We start from the raw sequence: 20,138 nt of genomic DNA, 5'->3' as shown, positions 1-20,138 counted from the left end.
GACCTGAGGAGCTGAGTTCAATCCCTAGAACCTACATAAAGGTGGAAAGAGGAACCAACTCCCCAAAAGTTGTCTTCTGATCTCCACATGTAAGCTGTGGCACATGCATGTGTCACACACAAACACACACAGTAATTATAAAAGAAATTTAATTTTTTTTTTAAAAAAAGAGAAGAGCAAATGTTTACTGAGCATGCAATATGGTCCTAGAGTAATCTTTTATATAGTTCCCGTAACAGTTTGTAGGAAGTATTATTATCTTAACATAAGGCTGGCAAGATGGTTCAGTGGGTAAAGTGCCTGCCAGGAAAAAAGGAAGTCCAGAGTTTTTACAGCCAGAATCCACATATGCCTAGTGGGCATGGCAGCCCACCTGTAATGCAGCACTCAGGAAGCAGACAGGGGATCCTGAAGCAAACTGGCTAGCCATAATAGCCATATTGGAGAGCTCTGACTTCAACTGAGAGACCATGCCTCAATGAACAAGGAAGGAGGAGGGCAAGTGAGGAAGACTCCCAATGTCACCTCCAGCCAACACATTCATGTATACAGTGTGCTCACACACATGCAAACACACATACAACACACATGCATACCAATACACAGAAACATATGCAAAAAATAAATGAAGCACAGGAAAATCACAGAGATAAGAAGGAACATGTCTACAGGAGGTAAAAAGATGAACCCAGATTCAAAAACACATATTGGCTAAAAATAACCGTATCATGGACATACTTAACAGTGTGCATGAGAAACTATTTTAAGGGTACAGTAAACATGAGCAATAGTAAACAAAATTCTGTGTTGTATTTTCTTGATCTATAAAGCAGGAGAGAATAGTTTTTTGAAGCACGTAAGGCTGCTATGGAGAACAGTACCCCTTGCTGTAAAACATCATGAAGAGAACCCTTCTAAGTGTCTACATTCACAGAGAACAATGATGAATAAATTTTATTTCAGGAGTTTGTCGCTTACCTTCATTTAGGAACTTAGCTAAAAAAAGAACTATGCAAGTACCTGCTAATAACACCCCATGAATTCATTCAACTCATACTTATTCTTGGAGAGTGAAAGTTGAAGTTTACTAACAAATGAATATTATGAATAAAATATTCTAATTACTAATAAAAATATGCTAAAAACAAAAGTAGGGCAAAAACCAAGTAACAGTTCATATCAAAGCAACAGCTTATAGCCAGGAGTTAGGTATATATGAGTTTCCCCTATTTTATTACATCACTAACATTTTTAAAATTATTATATAATGTGGCTACTTATGAAATATCTATAAATAATGAAACTGCAAGATAAAAAATTAAAAACACAAAAGTTCTCTGAAAAGGTCCAGTATCACTCACTTATTTAAAAAACAAAACCCAACTTCAAGATATGTAATGTCAATACAAATGAGAAATAAAAAAAGTTAAGGACTCTAACACAAGAGCAAAATGTTCTCTAGAACTCCAAGAAAGAAATGTACAGATAAATTGGTCAAATTGAAATACTTAGAAAAGAAAGAACTAAATGATGCTTTTGTTATATTTATATATAAGAGTATTTCCATGCAGATAACATACATTAATATTCAGATCATAACATTTTGAGCACAAAGTATATGTCTTGATATGATATGGAATGAAATGCTATTTAAATTTATTTGGCGAATATGAAGTATCCACTATGGACATTGTGCTGAGTACTATTGTAGCCATAGAACATTTGTCAATTCCCATTAAGAAAAAGACCATTCTAGCCTCATAGATCATATTTCAGTAAAGAAGAGATCTAAGAAAGCAATATGTAAAGATATCCCAATAAAGGTACCTGACAATGCATTTCCAAGAAGAGCCATCTTGATCATCTTGTTCTTCTATGTACATTCTGACATTGTGGTCTTGATCCAACTGGTACCAGTACATGAGGCCATCTTTGTCTCGCCCAATTGGCTGGAGACGCATAGTATCAGCATCCTCTTCATTAATTATATTCTTGAATTTAAGATTGTCATCAAACTGACATTCACAGAGATACTGAAAAACAGTTATACTGTGGCTTAAAATCCTGTAAAACTCCAATAAATATGACACTTTCAGGAGTGATTCAGGGACAGAGCCGAGAGATCACACAGTTCATTATTTTGCACTACAGTTTTCAATTTATTACGTAGAATCTGCTTAATGCTTAAAATAATCAATATAACAGGCAAATCTGAAGATAACATTTTAATTTTACACCGATGTAGTTTTAACACAATCACATAAACACAAATCAAGTTATATTGATAAAACGGTAAGTTTATGTGCACTAAAAGCTCCCTAATTATACCATTGTATAACACTATTTACATTTTCATTTATTTTTAAAAACTATTAATATAATTGGCAAATAAAAACCATTTATATATGATTCAATACACAAACAATGAAAAATGATTAGTTCAAGCATACTTTGTGATGAGAACACTTAAAATCTATGAACAGTTTTCAACTACGTAATTACAATCACCTTCCAATATAACCTTCACCCCAACTAATTGACACTTTGTAAGTTTACCCCAAATCTCTCCAATCTGATTGCTAACCCACTGACCAGGGCTAACCACCACTGTACTCCTGACTCTTTAAAATTCTACATTAAAGTGGAAACATAGTGTAATTTCTTTCTGTGCCTGGCTTACTACACTTAACATAATGCCCTCCTGTTTTAAAAATGTTTAAAATTACATTTTTACTTATTTTCTTTATGTGTGTGTGGTGGGTATACATGTCACAGCTTGCATGCACAGGTTAAAAGACAACCTGTGGGAACAAGTTCTCGAGTTCCACCAGGTGGGTCCCAGGATTGAACTCACGTCTTCAGACTTGAGAATGGCTGCTTTTACCCAATGAGCCGTACACCTGCACCTTTCTTGAAAAGACTACAGTGCATCCCATCATGTGTATATATGTTCATGCCTTTCTTATCCACAAAGGCTCATCGATATTGCAATTACTGCTGTAGTGCACACAAGAGCACAATATGGGTTTAATGCTGACTTCATTTCCACAGGATTTACAGCCAGCAGCAGGCATGCTGAATCACTTGGTCATTCCACTTTTAAATATTTCTTAGAAAACTGTCACACATTTTGTTTCTATGCAGTATTTTTAAAAACCCTAATTTTTCCTTTACTCTGAAGGCTGCAAGAGAAGGACTTCTTCAGCCTAAGAGTTTACGACAATTCTTTGCAAAATAGTAAAGTCCAGGTTCAAACAAATAAAAAACAAAGACAAATTTGGGCACACTACAAATATGAATGCTAAGTAGACAAGGCACCTCAGAAGGTCTGTTATATGCATCCTGTAGACTTTTCCTGTGAGCCAGAAGAGTAATTAATATCTAATAATAACTGCTACTCCTTAGCCATATCTTATCTCATATACACACTGACATTGTATATTAAGAATCATTTAGCCGCCAGGCGGTGGTGGTGCACGCCTTTTAATTCCAGCATTCGGGAGGCAGAGGCAGGCGGATCTCTGTGAGTTCGAGGCCAGCCTGGTCTACAAAGTGAGTTCCAGGACAGGCTCCAAAGCTACATAGAGAAACCCTGTCTCGAAAAACCAAAAAAAAAAAAAAAAAAAAAAGGAATCACTTAGCCAAGTGGTGGTGGTGCACGCCTTTTAATTCCAGCACTCAGGAGGCAGAGACCAGCCTGGTTTATAGAGTGAGTTCCAGGATAGCCAGGGATACACAGAGAAACCCTGTCTGGAAAAAAAAAAAAAAAAAACAAAAAACAAATCTCAAAAAAAAAAAAAAAAAAAACCCTTGGGGTCTTATGAATAAGGATGCTGCTGACAAAGCACTGTGAAATCTCAAAGTACTGAAAACCTCACTCACTTTTTCACAGATTAGCTCCTTCTGTTTTACTGACCATTGGTTAGAAAGTAGAAAATATAAAGAAACAGAAGGAAATTCAAACTTGAAAGCAACCCTATGTTGAGATGGAGAGGACCTATTTTTTGTTTGTTTGGGTTTTTGGTTCTTGTTTTTTGAGACAGGGTTTCTCTGTGTAGTTTTGGAGCCTGTCCTGGAACTCGCTCTGTAGCCCAGGCTGGCCTGGAACTCACAGAGATCCGCTTGCCTCTGCCTCCCGAGTGCTGGAATTAAAGGCATGCACCACTACTGCCCAGCATGAGAGGACTCATTTTAATTGAATACTTTTGGTTACATGAAGGTTTTATTAACACAATGGCATGCCCTTAGTTATCTGGAAAACAATGAGGCCTTAAAATGTTTCTTAAACTATTATTTATTATAATTGTTTGCCCACAGTCTGGAACATATAGTAATTGATGAAGGTGACAGCGGAAACAGTGATCAAGGCTTCTCTATTCTGTTACTCTCTCTCTCATCAGAAATAATTCATACTTGATACACTGGTACAGACAATCATTAAATCGTACAGACAAGAACTGACTTTTATGTGTGGCTATGCATATGTACTTTTTCCGTGTGGGTAGGAGTTCCTACACATAGAGGCCAGTGGTTAATGTGGGCTATGTTTTCTTAGACTGTTCTCCATTTTTTATTGAAACGGGGGCCCTCTCATTGATCCCAGAGCTCAAGGCTTTGTGTGGTATATCCTCTATTCAGCTTGCCTCCCAAGGGTTGGGACTACAGGTAGGCTGACACACCACCTGGCTTTTAAGTGGGTTCTGGAGATCTGAGCTCTGATCCCCATGCTTGTCAGGCAAGGACTTTATCTGCAAAGGCATCTCATCAGCCCAGAATAGACTTTTTATCACTGAAAAACAAGAAAGTGATAAAGAAAGACCCTAATGTTCCTTCCATCATAAAATGTTCAAAATACCCCCACCTCTCACTTTCTGTTGGGATATAAGAAACAGGCCAGGCTGGCCTCAAATTCAGGATCTTCCTAAATCAGCCTCCCAATTACTGAGCTTATGGGTGTGCACAGCCATACTCACTCTCCTTTTACTTCAGATTTTGTTGTTGCCTCTAATTACTTACTTACTAGTAGGCACACTCTCGTCCTCTAGTGCACAAGTGGAGACAGAGGACAACTTTCTAGAGCCAGCTCTCGTCTCCTGCCATGTAGGTCCCAGGGATGCAAACTCAGGCTCAGACTTGGTGGCAAGTGCTTTTACCCACTGAACTACCTTGCTGGTCCTCGTTTTCTTTACTTTGTAATTTGGGAGTGAAAGTAAACTTAAAAAAAAAAAAATAACTGCAACAAATAATACATGCATTACCTTTAAGAGTGCTAGTTTGCACTCAACACTCATTTCAAGATAGCCTTTCTTCTCCATCTCCCATGCCCAGGTACTGTTAAACTCTTGGCATATCTGTAAGAGAAAATGAATAGCTTAATACGTGAAAACATTTTGTTGAAATCTGTTAAGACTTTGGATTTGGAATGTCCCCCAACAGCTCCGGTGTTGCAAATTTGTTAATTTAGTAGGTGGGGGCCAGCTGTAAAAGTAGGTCACTGAGGGGCATATGGTCATCCCTGTTTCCTGTGCCCACTTCTGCTTCTGGGATCCCATGGGCTGAAGAGGACTGCGGCACCACATACACCAACATGATGCTCTGCCTCCCACAGGCCCAGAAACAGCAGGGCCAAGTGACCGTGCCCCAAAACTTCTGAAACCAAGAGCCGGAATCAATCTTCCCTTGTTCTGGTTGGTTTTCCTAGACATTTCATCACAGCATCATAAAGTTGAGTAGCAATAAACACTGGTTGTCTTCTATGATTAGATTATATTCTAATTAATACACATGTAGAGAGGATAGAGTTCAGAACTGACACAGTAATCCAATTCCAATCTACAATGCTCACTGCTTAGAGCCATCAGAAATACTTACTAATGCCTACAGCAACTTAGAAAGACTTTCTGGTGCTGGAAATACGGCTCAGTACTAGAACACTTACCAGTCTTGCAGGGCACCCCAGTTCAGTTCCCAGCACCCACATGGTGGCTCACAAGCATCCATAACTCCAGTCCAAAAGGATCTGGTGCCCTCTTCTAAACCCAGAGGGTACCCGGCATGCACACTGTGCACATACATATATGCAGGCAAAATACTCATACATATAAAAAATAAATCAATCTAAAAAGCATTAACAATGACTTGAAAAAAAAGACTTGTTTTCTACTCTGTTCAACAACTTTATGTGTATTTTATGGATATAATTTTTCCACAAGAGAATGGTTATGTGACAGTCTCTCAAAGGCTGAATTTCTTTTAAGGCAAGAGTGACAGCTTGTTCATCTTTATCACTAGAAAGAAGTTCAAAACCGTCTCAAATTCTATAAATATATTTAATCGAACCTCTCTTTAAATCAGTGTCCTCCTGTTTATTATGGGTCCAGTAAAAACTCCACCGCTAATCATTTTAAGACTTCAGTAACAGACTTTACCTTGAAAGTTTCAAGATTCTTTTCCTACATAAGCACTTTAGTCAAACCAGAGCCGCCATAACAGACAAAAGAGATGACATGGAAATGCTCCACTCTGGGGGCAGCGCTTAAGGGCACTGGCTGCTCTTCCAGAGGTCCTGAGTTCAATTCCCAGCATCCACAAGGTGGCTCACAACCATCTGTAATGAGATCTGGTGCCCTCTTCTGGCGTGCAGGCAGAACACTGTATATATAATAAATACATTTTTAAGGGAAAAAAATGTTCCACTCAAAAGTACGTGCAGTGTGGGTGTGGAGTCATGTCAGTATTCTGCATGGGGCAGAGAGGGAAGGATCACAAGGTTCAGAAAAGCCTAGACTACACAGTGACACCTTGTATCACACATCCACACTGCTAGTGAAGTACACTCTCTCTGTTCAACAGATATTCACAGAATTCTTGTTTTAGATTCTTCCCTAAAAAGCTAGGAGAGTTTCCGGTGCAAAATTCCAGGATGGGTATGACTTGTCTGACCAAGCATTTTTTTGTTTGGTTGTTTGTTTTTCAGCAATAAAAGGAGACTAAGAATAATGATGATGATGATGGTTTGTTTGTTTTGTTTTTTGAGACAGGGTCTCTACATAGGCCTGGCTGTCTTAGAACTCACTCTGTAGACCAGGCTGGTTTTGAACTCAAAGATCTGCCTGACTCTGCCTCCCAAATTCGAGACCCCACACACAGCGGTAATACTAATCTTAGAGGATGTTGAGTGAATGTAAAACTTAATGCAATGTGTCTGCCAATGTCTTAGGGTTTTCATTGTTGTTGTTTTGCTTTTTGCAATTCAGGAAAACAAATAACAAACTGAAGCCCAAAGCAACAGACCCAATACAAGATGAAAAATTATTCTGGAGCCAGGGCATTGGCTAAAACGCAGAGAAACACACAAGCAGGAAATAGAGAAAGCTTTAGCAACCCTCTTAATCCAGGAATAAGTTTAGGATGGACTTCCTGGAAGGGTTACCCTTTCTCAGCCTTCCCTGGGGCCACCTTTTACCAACTAGTTAAGAAAAAAAATCCAAAAAACACAGGTCAATATAAGGTAAACAGTATGACCAAAAATTATATAGAAAATGGTGAAAAAAACCACAGAAAGGATAAATTCCCCATTTCCTGGTATGCCACAAAACTCCTTCAAATTGACAATGCTGGTGTGTATGTGTGTGTGTGTATTAATGTAATAAAGCAAATAAAAACCTACGAAGTGCTCTTAAGGGAAACACAGATGACACGGAGTGTACATGAAATGACTGTCAAAAACCAGAGGCGCAGGATCTGAACAGGTGCGTCACTCACTCCAACAAACAAGACGCACAAGTGTTGACAAGTCTACAGCAGTCCTAGACTGTCAAGTAGTACAGCTTTGGAGCTGTTAGTGTCTCAAATATTCACAGTAAGTAACTACATCACTTAGTAACTCTAAGAATCTAGATAGGAAAATTTAAAACATGAAAGAGCAACGTTATTCCCAATAGCTAATAGGTAGAAACAACCCAAATGTCAACAGAAGAACTGAAAACAAAATACCAGTCCACACAATGGAATTTTACATAGCCACAGCAAGACATGCAATATAGATGGGGATGTGGTTCAGCTGTACAGCCGTGAGAAGGCCTTAGACCTATTCCCACTGCCCATCCCCCAAAGAAAACGAAAGGACAAAAAAGAAAAAACAAAGCAACGACAACAAAAATGAAGAAACAAACCAACAACAAGATTCTATTGATTCCCGGGTATACAAAATGTCTAAAATACTGAAACTGAAATTCAGAGACAGAAACCAGATTAGTAGTTGGTAACTATGGTGGTTAATGCTGCCAGCTTGACAGAATCTAGATCATCAGGACATGCCTGTGGTAGATTATCTTGGTTATAAAAGTTGAGGTGGGAAGACCCACCCACTACAGGTGGCACCATTCTCTAGCAAGAATGCTAAGGTAGATAAATGGAGGAGGAGGGCTGAGGGTAGACTGCAATCCCTGACTGGGTACAAGCAGACAGCTGATCCAAACTGCCTTGACTTTACCATCACGAGAAATTACTTCCTTCAAGCTGCTTGTCAGAGGTTAACTCAGATACAGGGGAGAAGGGGTAGATTAACAGGGAGTAAGACCTAATGGGTACGGCTTTCACTTTCGAGTGGTGAAGATGTTTTGAAATTAAGATGGCTGCAAACTCCTTGTAAATATACAGAAACAACAAAAAACTGAATTGTTTTCTTTTTGTGGAGCTGAGGATCGAACCCAGGGCCTTGCGCTTGCTAGGCAAGCACTCTACCACTAAGCTAAATCCCCAACCCCTGAATTGCTTATTTTAAAAGTGTTAATTTTGTCATTTTGAGACAGAATCTCACATAGTACACAATGACCTCAAATTTACTATGTAGCTAAGGCTGACTCTGAACTTCTGATCTTTCTGTCTCTACATCTCAAGAACCTGTGTGCCACCACACCTGGAAAAAGCATCAACTTTATGAAATATAAAAAAAAAACATCTAAAATGTTCGACTGTGTTGTGTTCTAATCCACAGGAAGGAAATGAGGCAAAGAGGCTGAATTCCGCCTAGTAAGTGAAGCAACGTAATTAACTATTAAAAATATATTTCAGGTACCAGTAGAAATCAGCTTCCACCAAGAGATCTGTGGCTACAGAAAACTAGATTTATTTATAAACTTACAAATGTACCAGAACTAAACTATGGCCATCTCCACGTTTTGAGCACGTTCATGAGGAGTGAAGTAAGTATGAGCACCAGCAGGGACACAGCTCCCATTTCGCACAAGGAAGGCAAAGATGAGTTAGGAGCTGATCTCTGGGGACTGTGGATGTAGCTCAGTTGCAGAGTGTTTGCATGAAGTCCTAGGTTCAACCTCCAGCACTGCTTAGAACAGATGTGGTAGTGCACACAAAAAAGGCTTACACACACACACACACACACACACACACACACACACACAAAAAGAACATTTTTTCACTGTTCCTTTATATCTTCCTTTTACACCCCGTTTCACTAATTTCTGCCCTCATTTTAATCACTTTTGTCTGTCTATTGATTGAGGGTTGAACTTACATGGAGGTTTAAAACCACATAGCTTGAGATTCAAATCTTGCCTCTCCCTACCAGCAGGGTGACTTTGCTGAGTCAATCACCTGTTGGACTTGGACTTGCAGGCTCTTCTTCTGTAAATGGAGGTTTGGGGCAAATAAAAGATAAGGAATGTGCCAATCGCATACTCGCTGTGTCATGCCTCCATTATATATATGCAAACCTGAAAAGAATTCTAGAAAGCCATAAGAAGAATCAATTAGAACACAAGCAGGAGTTAAAAAGAGGCGGTTTTAAAAAAAAATGCTAGTAATCTTCAAAATGTAGGTAAATATTGTTTTTCAATCCTAGCTTCAGTCATGTGTATGGAACATGTTTAAGATGTAAATACAATTGTTAGTTATTGATTCATTTTAATTTCCCATTTTTATTTTCTGGGGACTAACCATATATTTTGCTGAACCACTTCTAATGTTATGCTCTATGTCCAGTATGATAGTGAATTTTGAATGCTATCAGCATATACTAATATGACAATGGATTTCATTATGTCTTTATACATTTACACAACACATATTTTTTTTATCACTTTACCATTTGCATGCAATGCCCATAAAGGCCCAAACAGTGCTGGGTCATCTGCAACTGGAGTTCCAAGTTGTGAGCAACCATGTGGGCGCTGGGAACCAATCTTGGGTGCTCCGAAAGAACAGCAACTGCTCTTAATGTCTGAGCCATCTCCCCAGCCCCCCACACTACATGTATAACTTACTGCTTTAGGGGCCATGTGCCACTGCTTTTACTGTAAGCGAGGTGATGTACCACGGTCACATTCCCTTCTCGGTAACCACTTCCCGCTCCTCCCATTCCTCCTGCCAGTCCCTTGACTTCCCAACTAATCTTGCTTCTGAGAGTGATTATGTTTTTACAGATGACATCCTCACATTTAATGATCTGTTTTTGTGTGTGCACATGCATCCACACATACATGCATGCACCACAGCGTGCATATGAGGCCAGAGGACGACATTCAGGAGTTGGTTCTGTGTGTCAAGCACTCACCAGCCGTGGTGATGAGACTCTGTACCTCTTGAGCCTCCCACCAGCGCTTACAGTGAATGCTTTGAAGCTAAGAGTCTTGCTAAATCTAGAGAAACCTGTTATTTATTGTGGGTACTTACACACGTATATTAAGTTTATTTTATGTATAACGTTTAAAATAAAATTCACCCTTTAAATCTTAACTGTATGATCCACAGTATTATTAATTTTATTCAGGATTTTGAGCAGCTATTATTGCTTTTTATTTCTAAAACGTTTCTTGGGCTACAGAAATAACTCGGTCAGAAAAGGGTAAGCTTTGAAAGCATAAAGGTCTGTGTTCAGATCCCCAGAACCCATGTAAAAACCCAGGTGTGCCTATAAACGCAGTGCTTGAGAGGCACCCTGGCTGATATCCCGAGTTCACTGGTCACACAACCTAGCTGGGTGACTCTAGGTTCATAAGAGACTATTTCAAAAGAGAGAGCGCAACTGAGGAATACATCCAGCATCAACCTTTGACCTCCATATGTATATACACACATGCATGCATGAGTTTGCGAGTATGCATTCATGCACATGCGTGCTCGCACACACATACCATTTCATAATTCAAATAACTTCAACCATTAAATTCTCCTTTCACTTTACAGGACCTGGGGTAAGCCTGTAATCTACTTTCAGACGATATGGACTGTCCTATTCTAGAATGTTGATGTAAACAGAATCATAGAATACCTGTCTATTTTTTTCAAGTTTTCCTTTAGAATACAGCAATAAACATCAGCCAAAAAAAGTATCTGAGTCCCTGTTTTTAAATATATATGTAGAAGTGAGCCTTCTAGGTCATCCAGAAAACCAACTTTTAGATTTCCGAGGCAATGCCCCAACTCTTCCACAGCAAATGTGCTGTAATAGATTATCTTGAAGAATGTGGAAGAGTTTAAATCTCCTCCTTTGTCATATCCCTGCCTTAGAAATAGTTACTTTACTATATATAAAGTGTTTTATCACTGTGGTTTAGGATTGCGTTTTGGGGGGCTGGAGAGATGGCTCAGAGGTTAAGAGCACTGGCTGTTCTTCCAGAGGTCCTGAGTTCAATTCCCAGCAACCACATGGTGGCTCACAACCATCTGTAATGAGATCTGGCTCCCTCTTCTGGCCTAAAGGGATACATGCAAGCAAAACACTGTATACATAATAAATAAATAAATCTTTAAAAATAATTAAAAAAAAAAAAAAAAGATTGCGTTTTTTGCCAGGTGTGGTAGTAACAGCTTTAAAACCAGCACTTTGGAGGCAGTGTGATCAGGTGTCAAGGCTATCTAGCCTTGGCTATGTTGCAAGTCTGAGAACAGTCTTGCCTATATAGAATCTGTCTCGAAACAAAATTGCATTTTCCTGACTGCCTACATAGAATCTGTCTTGAAACAAAATTGCATTTTCCTGACTAATGAAATTGAGCATCTTTTTAGGTACTTACTGAGCATCTTCTGTGGAAATGTCACAGAATTGAACTTACTAAATTGTTTTTTGGGGGTGGGTAGGAGTGGCAACATTCTCATAAAGACAAAGCTGGCCTCAAACTCACACTATGTACAAGGATAACCTTGAACTTATGATCGTCCTGCCTCTGCTTCCCAAGTACTACAGGAGTGTGCCATCACATCTGGTTTATTCAGTGCTCCAACCCTGAGCCTCATACACACTAAACATCAATCTCCTAAGCACCTAGAAATGCATATGTCTACTTCTGAAAGGGCATCTTTTCTCTGTTGAGTTTTAGAAGCCCCCTCCCCACAATTTTTTTCTTAACTTTTTGAAGATTTATTTTGTATGATGACTGCCTGCATGCACACATGTGCATCATATGCATGCCTAGTGCCCATAGAGGTCAAAAGAGGGTGTCAGATCCCCTGGAACTGTGGATGTCTATGAACCACCATTCGGCATGTACTTGAAATCAAATCCAGGTCCTCTGCAAGTGCTCTTAACTGCTAAGTCACCTCTCCAGCTCCCCAGTTTGTTTTATCTTCCTCCATTCCCCTATGTGTGTATATATTGTATGTTTTCATGTAGGGGGTGCATACATGTGTGCTGAGTGCATGTCAAAGCCAGACTGAGGTTGTTGCTAGGCTGGCTCACTAGCTAGCTTGATGTGGGAATTCTGTCTCCACCTTCCAAGACTGGAATTATAGGCAGGTTGCCATATCTACCTGACAATTCTGTGGATTCTGGGGGTCCAAATTCAAACTTGCTGGTAAGTGCTTACCCACTAACCCATCTCCTCAGCCCTTAGGAGTTTTTTGTTTTTTTTAATGTGGTGTTTTGCCTGCATGTACCTATGTGTATGAATGAGGGAGTTGGTTCTCTTGGAAGTGGAGTTCTAGACAGCTGTGAGTTACTATGTGGGTGGTAGGAATTGAACTCAGGTACTCTGGAAGAGCAGCCAGTACTTTTAACCACTAAGCTATCTCTCCAGCCCAGGAGTTAACATATTCTGGATAATAAACTGATTTGCAAGGTACATAATTTGCCGCATGAACTACCTCATTCTGCAGGCCTTTCTCACTTTCTTTATAGCATCTTCTGATGCACTGAACTTTTTAATCTGATAAAGTCTAGCTAACTGTCCCTTTTGCTGCCTACACTTTTACTGTCACATCTGAGGATATAGTTAAAACGAAAGGTCACAAAGATTTCCTCTAGGAGTTTTATGATTTAGGTCTTACATTATTGAACCATTCTGAGTTAATTTTTACATGAGGTATGAAGTAGGATACATGTTCCATTTTGCAAATTGTATTAAAAACAGTATTTAACATTATACATAACAGTCAAAAAATATAAAAATGCTACAGTAAATGGATGATAAACTATTTATATTGTATTCTGTCATTCTCAGCTCAGTCAGGAATCAAAGCACCGGGTATGTCCTTATGAAACAGCCATTAAACCACCTGAAGTCACATAGAAAATTAAAGAAAGCACAATGCAGTATTACTATATCCACACGCATAAATAATTCGGGTCAAATTCAAGTAAATTTGTGAAGAAATAAATGCCACAAAAGGGGGAAATGTTATTTAAAATTATAGTGATGTTTCTTTGATGAGTTGTTCATATTTATACAGTATTTGTTGGACTCCAACAATTTGACAATAGTGTGCTGAGGGCATTCATACAGATTCACTTAATAAGAATTACATTTTACTTACTGAGTAATCAACTTATACATTTAGGAATTAAGAGAGTCGGCTACGTTCTCACGACAAATCTGGTGTTCTTGCTGATACTCTCCTGTGTAATACATGAAACATTCCCTACAAGCCCATGTGCTTGAACACCTGGTTCCCGTCTAGTGGTGCTGTGTAAGGTTAGGAGACCTTGGGACATTTTGTGTCTCTTGGTCCAGCTAGACGACTGGCTGCAAACAAGGACTGATCCACTTCTGCTACCTTCCTTAACACAACGGACTAGAACCCCCTGAAAGCAGAGCCAAACTTCCCTTCAGGTACTTCTTCTATTGGGTACGATCTCAGTGATGAGAGAAGTAACTGATACGGCTGAAGCACAGACAAACCCAGCTTCGCTCCTTGCTTTGCCATCCTCTATGTGTTCTTTGGAGCACCATGGGAGTTACCTGTGTATGACCTGGAATGTAGTGAGAACTAAATGATGCTGCATGTACAACAGCACAGTACCAAAAGTAAGTTATCAAATACCAGCAGCCATTATTACATTATGGAAAAAACAAAATTCTAAAAAGTTTTGGTGGTATGAGAAAAAAAAATCCTGAAAAGCAGCTGTGTCTGGCTGTGAACAAAGAACTCCTGGAAGGAGTCTGTGTCTGCAGAGACTGATGGACCAATTGGGATTCTAGCACTGAGGAGAGAGCAGAATTTGGTAGGTTCAGAGGCTAATTACTTTATCCTGGGCTAGTTTTAGCTCTCTGGAATAGTCATTCCTTGTTCCACTCTGTATCTGAACTAACAACTCACGATAATGAATGAATGAATGAATGAATGAATGAACGAACGAACTAACCAACCAACCTCCTAGCTACTAACTTACAGAACACTAGCTTCTACCAACCTGAGAGTTGAAAATGGCATCGGGGGCTGGAGAGGTGGCTCAGATACTCACCTCTCTGATGTACCCACCAACATATTTTAAAGTTGCCTCAATTTATGACTTTTTTGTTCTATGAAACCATAAAAACCCTGTGGAACTGCTTCCATGTTGGAACATGGAATTTGGGGTAACCTAAATCTGTATTCCTGGGCCATGGTCACTCATAATGGCTCCAGAATAAACTATCTCTTACTCTCTGAGATTTCCTGTGTAGAGGTCAGAGAGCATTTTTATATCAACAGTGGGAATTAAAATGGCCTAGCCACTATGGGAGGCATTCAGTAGTTCCTTAAAAAGTTAAACACAGAAATCATTATATGACCCCTTCACATCTAGGTGTGAAACATATAAATGAAAATATATGTCCTACGAAATCGTGTATACAAATATTCATAGCAACATTATTCCCTAAAAATGAGAAGAAACTTAAATGTTTATGGACTGGTAGAGAAATAAAAGGCGGTAATATCCAAACACTGAAAAGTATGACAATAAAAAGGAATAAAACACTAAAACATACAATATGTACAAACCTTGAAAACTTTATACCAACTGAAAACAGACAGATACCAAGGCCAGGTTTCTGGTTCTCTTTGTAAAGAATGTTCAAAACCGGAAGGTTCGTGGAGATAGAAGGTAGAGCTGTGATTACTAAAGGCTTGGCAATAAGAAGATATGCATGTGCTGGATGGACTATAGATGATAGATACTATGTCTCTTTCTTCAGTGACAGAAATGCTTTAGAATAAGATTGTGGTAATGGTTTGATGATCTTGGGAATTTACAAAAACAAAAACCAATGAAGCATACACTTTAAATGGAGAATCCTGTTATGTGAATTACATCTCAATTAAAACTCCACAAAGAGTTTAGGATACAAATAAAAGCTAAGGGCACCAATCTTATTTCACTTGAGAAATACAGCTGTAAACATCTAATTCTTATCAAATATGATCCAATTATCAAATGATGAAGGATGTCCCTTATGAAGTCATAACTGATGACAGCTTCTAGAGAATCAAAGCACCAGGCTGGGGGCTGTGTGTGTGTACCTCACTGACTGCACAATTATGGAGTACAAACCTTGTTGGTTGCCAGCACAGGAGATGGGTAGGGCAGGATGCAGGAACTGAGGGAAATAAGGAAAGGGTAGTGGAGTGACGACGTTTTTTGAGATTGTTCAGATTGAGGCCATGTTTTACCAAATTTATTTATATTCAAAGAATTTCTATATTTGTTATTAAGGACAATTTTACTAAAAATTGTCTCTTTTATCTTCCCTTCACTCTTTTGTTGTTGTTGCTTTTTGAGGCAAAGTCTCACTAAACAGCCCAGGCTGGCCTTGAACTCCTGCCTCGGCCTCCCCCCTGCTGGAATTTGAGCCATGCATCACTATTGTGTGGCTCCCTGATTTATTCCAAGTGATGAACAATGAGGTTACTTATTGTGGAAGAGTAAAAGCACATCCCAGAAGGACAGGTTAGGTTACTCTATTACATTTTTATTGATTTATCTTCTGTAAAGACAGCCTGCTCAGGCATGACCAGAACACGTGTAGAGGTGGGTATTGGTTCTCCCCTTCCACTATGTGAGTTCTGGGGAGCAAACTCAGGACCATCAGGCTTGCTGCCAAGAGCCTTTACCCACTGAATCATTTCACTGGCCCAAATTAAGTTATTTTCTCATTATCCTTTTTGCATAAAAGCCCATAAAATAATATACTTATTATTTATTTGTTCATTGTCTAAGAAGCACATTTGCTTTTGGACCCCAGCAGCAACATAGATTACTGGCATCAACATGGCCTCTGGGGGCAGCACAGACCACAGACATCATCATGGACTCCAAAGACAGCACAGACCACAGACATCAACATAGTCTCCAATGGCAGCCTGGATCACTGGCATCAACATGGCCTCTGGGGGCAGCCTAGACCACAGACATCAACATGGTCTCCAATGGCAATCTGGATCATTGGCATCAACATGGACTCCAAAGACAGCACAGACCACAGACATCAACATGGCCTCAGGTGGCAGCACAGATCATGCACATCAACATGGTTAGACATTGAAGTCTTCTGTGACAAAACCTCCCCCCCCCCCCCCCCACACACACAGAGAAAGAGAGAGAGAAAGTCAGAGTCAGTCCAGACAGGAAGCTACTTTAGAGAGTATTTTAAAACTGTAATAATGATGCTCAAGTGTAGTCCTGCACAGTTGATGGCTTCTGGCAGGGCTGAAGAGGTGAGAAAGGACTCAGTTTCTTTAAGGGGCTAAGCACTGGGAGTTTGGCCACGCTTCAGTGAGTATTTGGGCAACAAATTGGAGTTTTGTTTTGTTTTTAGAGAGGGGTGCAAAGGTGGGAGAGTGGACCTGAGAGGAATGGAAAGAGTGTGATAGGGTGCATTGTACGAAATTTCCAAATAGTTAATAAAAATATTATGTTGGGGGAAAATATCAACAACTATATTCAATGTGATCTAATTTCTTTTTCGTTAAAATGTTATCTAAATCACTAGTGCAGAATACATGAAAGGATCACAGAATCAAAGAAAAACAATTATAAATTGTCACCTGCTTCTCTTAGAGTTACAACTGACTTCTTTTAAGGGGATAGCCTCATGTGGTGGTGGTGGCACATGCCTTTATTCCCAGCACTCTGGATGCAGAGACAGGTGGATCTCTGAGCTCAAGTTCCAGGACAGCCAGGGATACACAAAGAAATGCTGTCGCAAAAAAAGGGGATGGAAGTGGGGTGGGGAGAGGCAGCTCAGTGGCCAAGAGCACTGACTGCTCTTCCAGAGAACCTGGATCCAATCCCCATCACCCACATGGTGACTCACAATCATCTGTAACTCCAGTCTTTCTAAGGGATCCAATGCCCTCTTCTAGCCTCCTTGGGCATCAGGCACACACACGACACACAGCCAAACATCTAGGCAAAACAATCATACACATAATATAAGAAAATAATAATGATAAAATATTTTAAAAAATGAAAAGAAAAGAAAAAAGAAGATAGCCTCTTGCTTATTTACTTATGTTTTTCAAGGCAAGGTTTCTCTGTACCTAACTGTCCTAGAACTTACTCTGTAGACCAGGCTGGCCTGGAACTCAGAGATCTGCCTGTCTCTGCCTTCTGAATGCTGGAATTAAAGGCGCATACCATCTCACTAACTAGGATAGCTTCTTTTATATTTTTGGTTGTGAGTCCGGCCTTTAACAGCTAAGCCACCTCTCCAGCCCTGATAGCTTCTTTTATAATCCCATTCCCTGTTACTTTTGAAGGCCTTGTGGCTGACTTTGGAAAGAGCAGGGCAACAGGAAAGTCTAGACACAGACACTAAATTCTTAGTATAGGGACATTAATCATCTGCCGTCAGGGTTATCTGAAATTTTCTGTGGTGGCTAAAATCACTAACAACCAAAGGCAACACAAGAGTTCCATGGATGTATCAGAGTTCAGTGACAGAGAAATTCCTTTGTGGCTTGCCAAGTGAAAGGAATGTGAAACATAAGGCTAAGGCTTACCCAACCAAGCAGGAAGTCAACAGGTCCTAGCAGATCATTTAGTTTAAATTCCGGTTCACCATGTTTATTTTTAGAAGGGTCTATCTTAAAAAGAAACTAGATAAAATTTGTGGGTTCTCATCTATTTTGGATCATTCTGAACAATGTATGTTAGAGAGTGCAAGACATGATACAATTACACGGATACCTCTCCAGCTATCAGGAATCACCATCTTTTGGTTCTACTCTCCACGAAGGAAAGGGAGTGGAGGAGGGGAAACAGTCCCACACCCAAACCCCAAGGCTTCTTCACTGTCGGGCTCTGCTTCTCACAAGCACTTCCACATCCTATGATCGCTGAGCCTCTTCACTACCCTCTCTTGGGACCTTATTACAGGTACTACAGTAAGGCTAAGCTATTGGCAATTTCCCAACAAATTCCTGCTCACTCTCTAGGCCTTAGTTCAGCTGTTTTAAAGAGACACCAAGAAGACATTAACAAATAGGAGATAGTAGTGTGGTTTGCTTAGTCTAAACTGAGGAGGGAAGTAAATGCCAGATGCTTGGTCTGTATTTAAACAGAATTTTAATTTAATGATATCCCATTACTTCAAAGGAGAAAGAAACAGCTCTCAGTAATAACATATGTATAGCACTACTACAAGGAAAACAATATAGAGCAAAGAAAAGTAAAAGTTCCGCCACAGGATTGGCTGCCAACTGCAAATGAGAAATAAATACAAGAAAACTGAAATCATCTAAGTGACTGTCTAACCTAGCATTGATGCTTAAAGGTGAAAAGAAGCAGGCATTGGAGAGACAATCTAGAAGAGAGACAATGTGAGAGATATTTCATTGGATGGCCCATCAAAAGCACTGGAGTCAGCAAGTCCTGGGCTTCACTGAAATGCTGGTTCTGTCGTTTTTAGCAATATGGGCCTGTACAAGGTTTTAGCTTCTCAAATTCAATTTCCTTAAACACAAAACAGAGATAATTTGTATTTCAAAGTTACAATAACACAAAAGAACATGTAAAGTTTTAAACAGTACATAGTGAATCTTCATTATAAAAAACCACACAATAGGAACACGCCTGTAAATCTCAGCACCAGAGAGGCTTAGGCAGCAGACTGAGAAGCTTGAGGCTACACAGCGAGACCCAGTCTCAGAGGAAAACACAAAACAAAACGCAGACAATAGTTTCCACAATGAAGTTACACCAAGTCCACAGAGGAAAACCTCAAACAATAGTTTCTATAATGGAGTTAAACTAAGGGACGTCTTCCTGGGAAATGCCTCAAGGAGACAGTAATACTCAGCTGAGGCTGAAGGGATAAGTAAGTATGCCAGGAAAACAAGTTGGCAGGAAAGCATTCCAAAAGACACAGCATCTGCAAGAACTCTTAGGAAAAAGATGACAGGTTCAAGGCAGAGTAGATTTGTAAGTGAGAGGAAAATTTGCTAACTTGGAAAAGATTATTGTATCATTTCTGTGTATAAAAAGTCCGTTTTGGGGATGGAGAAACGGGCTCAGTGGGTAAGAATACTTGTGCAAGACCAAGGGCTGAGTTCAGATAACCTGTACTCATGTACAGGCCAAGTGTGGCCACACATACCTGCAATTGGGGAGGAGAAGAGGGGTGTTGGTGTGCACAAATATGTGCTATAGACAGGAAGATCACTGGGACTTGCTGGCCAGCCAGCTTAGCCAAAAATTACAGGTTGAGAAATCCTGCATCAAGGGCATCGATGAGGCAGAAGAATGCTAAAGCTGGCTTCCCCTGGCTTCTATTTAAGTATACATGGATGAACACACATACTTGCACAAGTGCACCCACATGCATGAGACACATACACACACACATCCTTTTGCACCAGTGAGGAGGCGATCAAATGTTCAAGGATAGGGTGGTGGTCCAAAGTTAAAGAGGGAAGAA

The 20,138-nt window shown here is 39.8% G+C and overlaps 1 protein-coding gene across 1 annotated transcript in view; it reads right to left on the bottom strand.

The window, feature by feature from the left end:
- Positions 1-20,138, bottom strand: part of Rsf1 (remodeling and spacing factor 1) — a 125,347-nt gene that overhangs the window by 60,108 nt on the left and 45,101 nt on the right. Inside the window, exons 3-4 of the mRNA XM_036186883.1 lie at positions 5,259-5,351; positions 1,828-2,033 (exon numbers count right to left, since the gene is read on the bottom strand). Of these exons, the coding sequence (XP_036042776.1) occupies positions 1,828-2,033; positions 5,259-5,351 (299 nt within the window). The remainder of the gene's footprint in view (positions 1-1,827; positions 2,034-5,258; positions 5,352-20,138) is intronic.

This window comes from Onychomys torridus, chromosome 1 (assembly GCF_903995425.1).
Source record: "Onychomys torridus chromosome 1, mOncTor1.1, whole genome shotgun sequence".
In the NCBI taxonomy this organism is placed as follows: domain Eukaryota; kingdom Metazoa; phylum Chordata; class Mammalia; order Rodentia; family Cricetidae; genus Onychomys; species Onychomys torridus.
The sequence above is the reverse complement of the archived record's forward strand: the minus strand, read 5'-3'. Positions and strand labels throughout refer to the sequence as shown.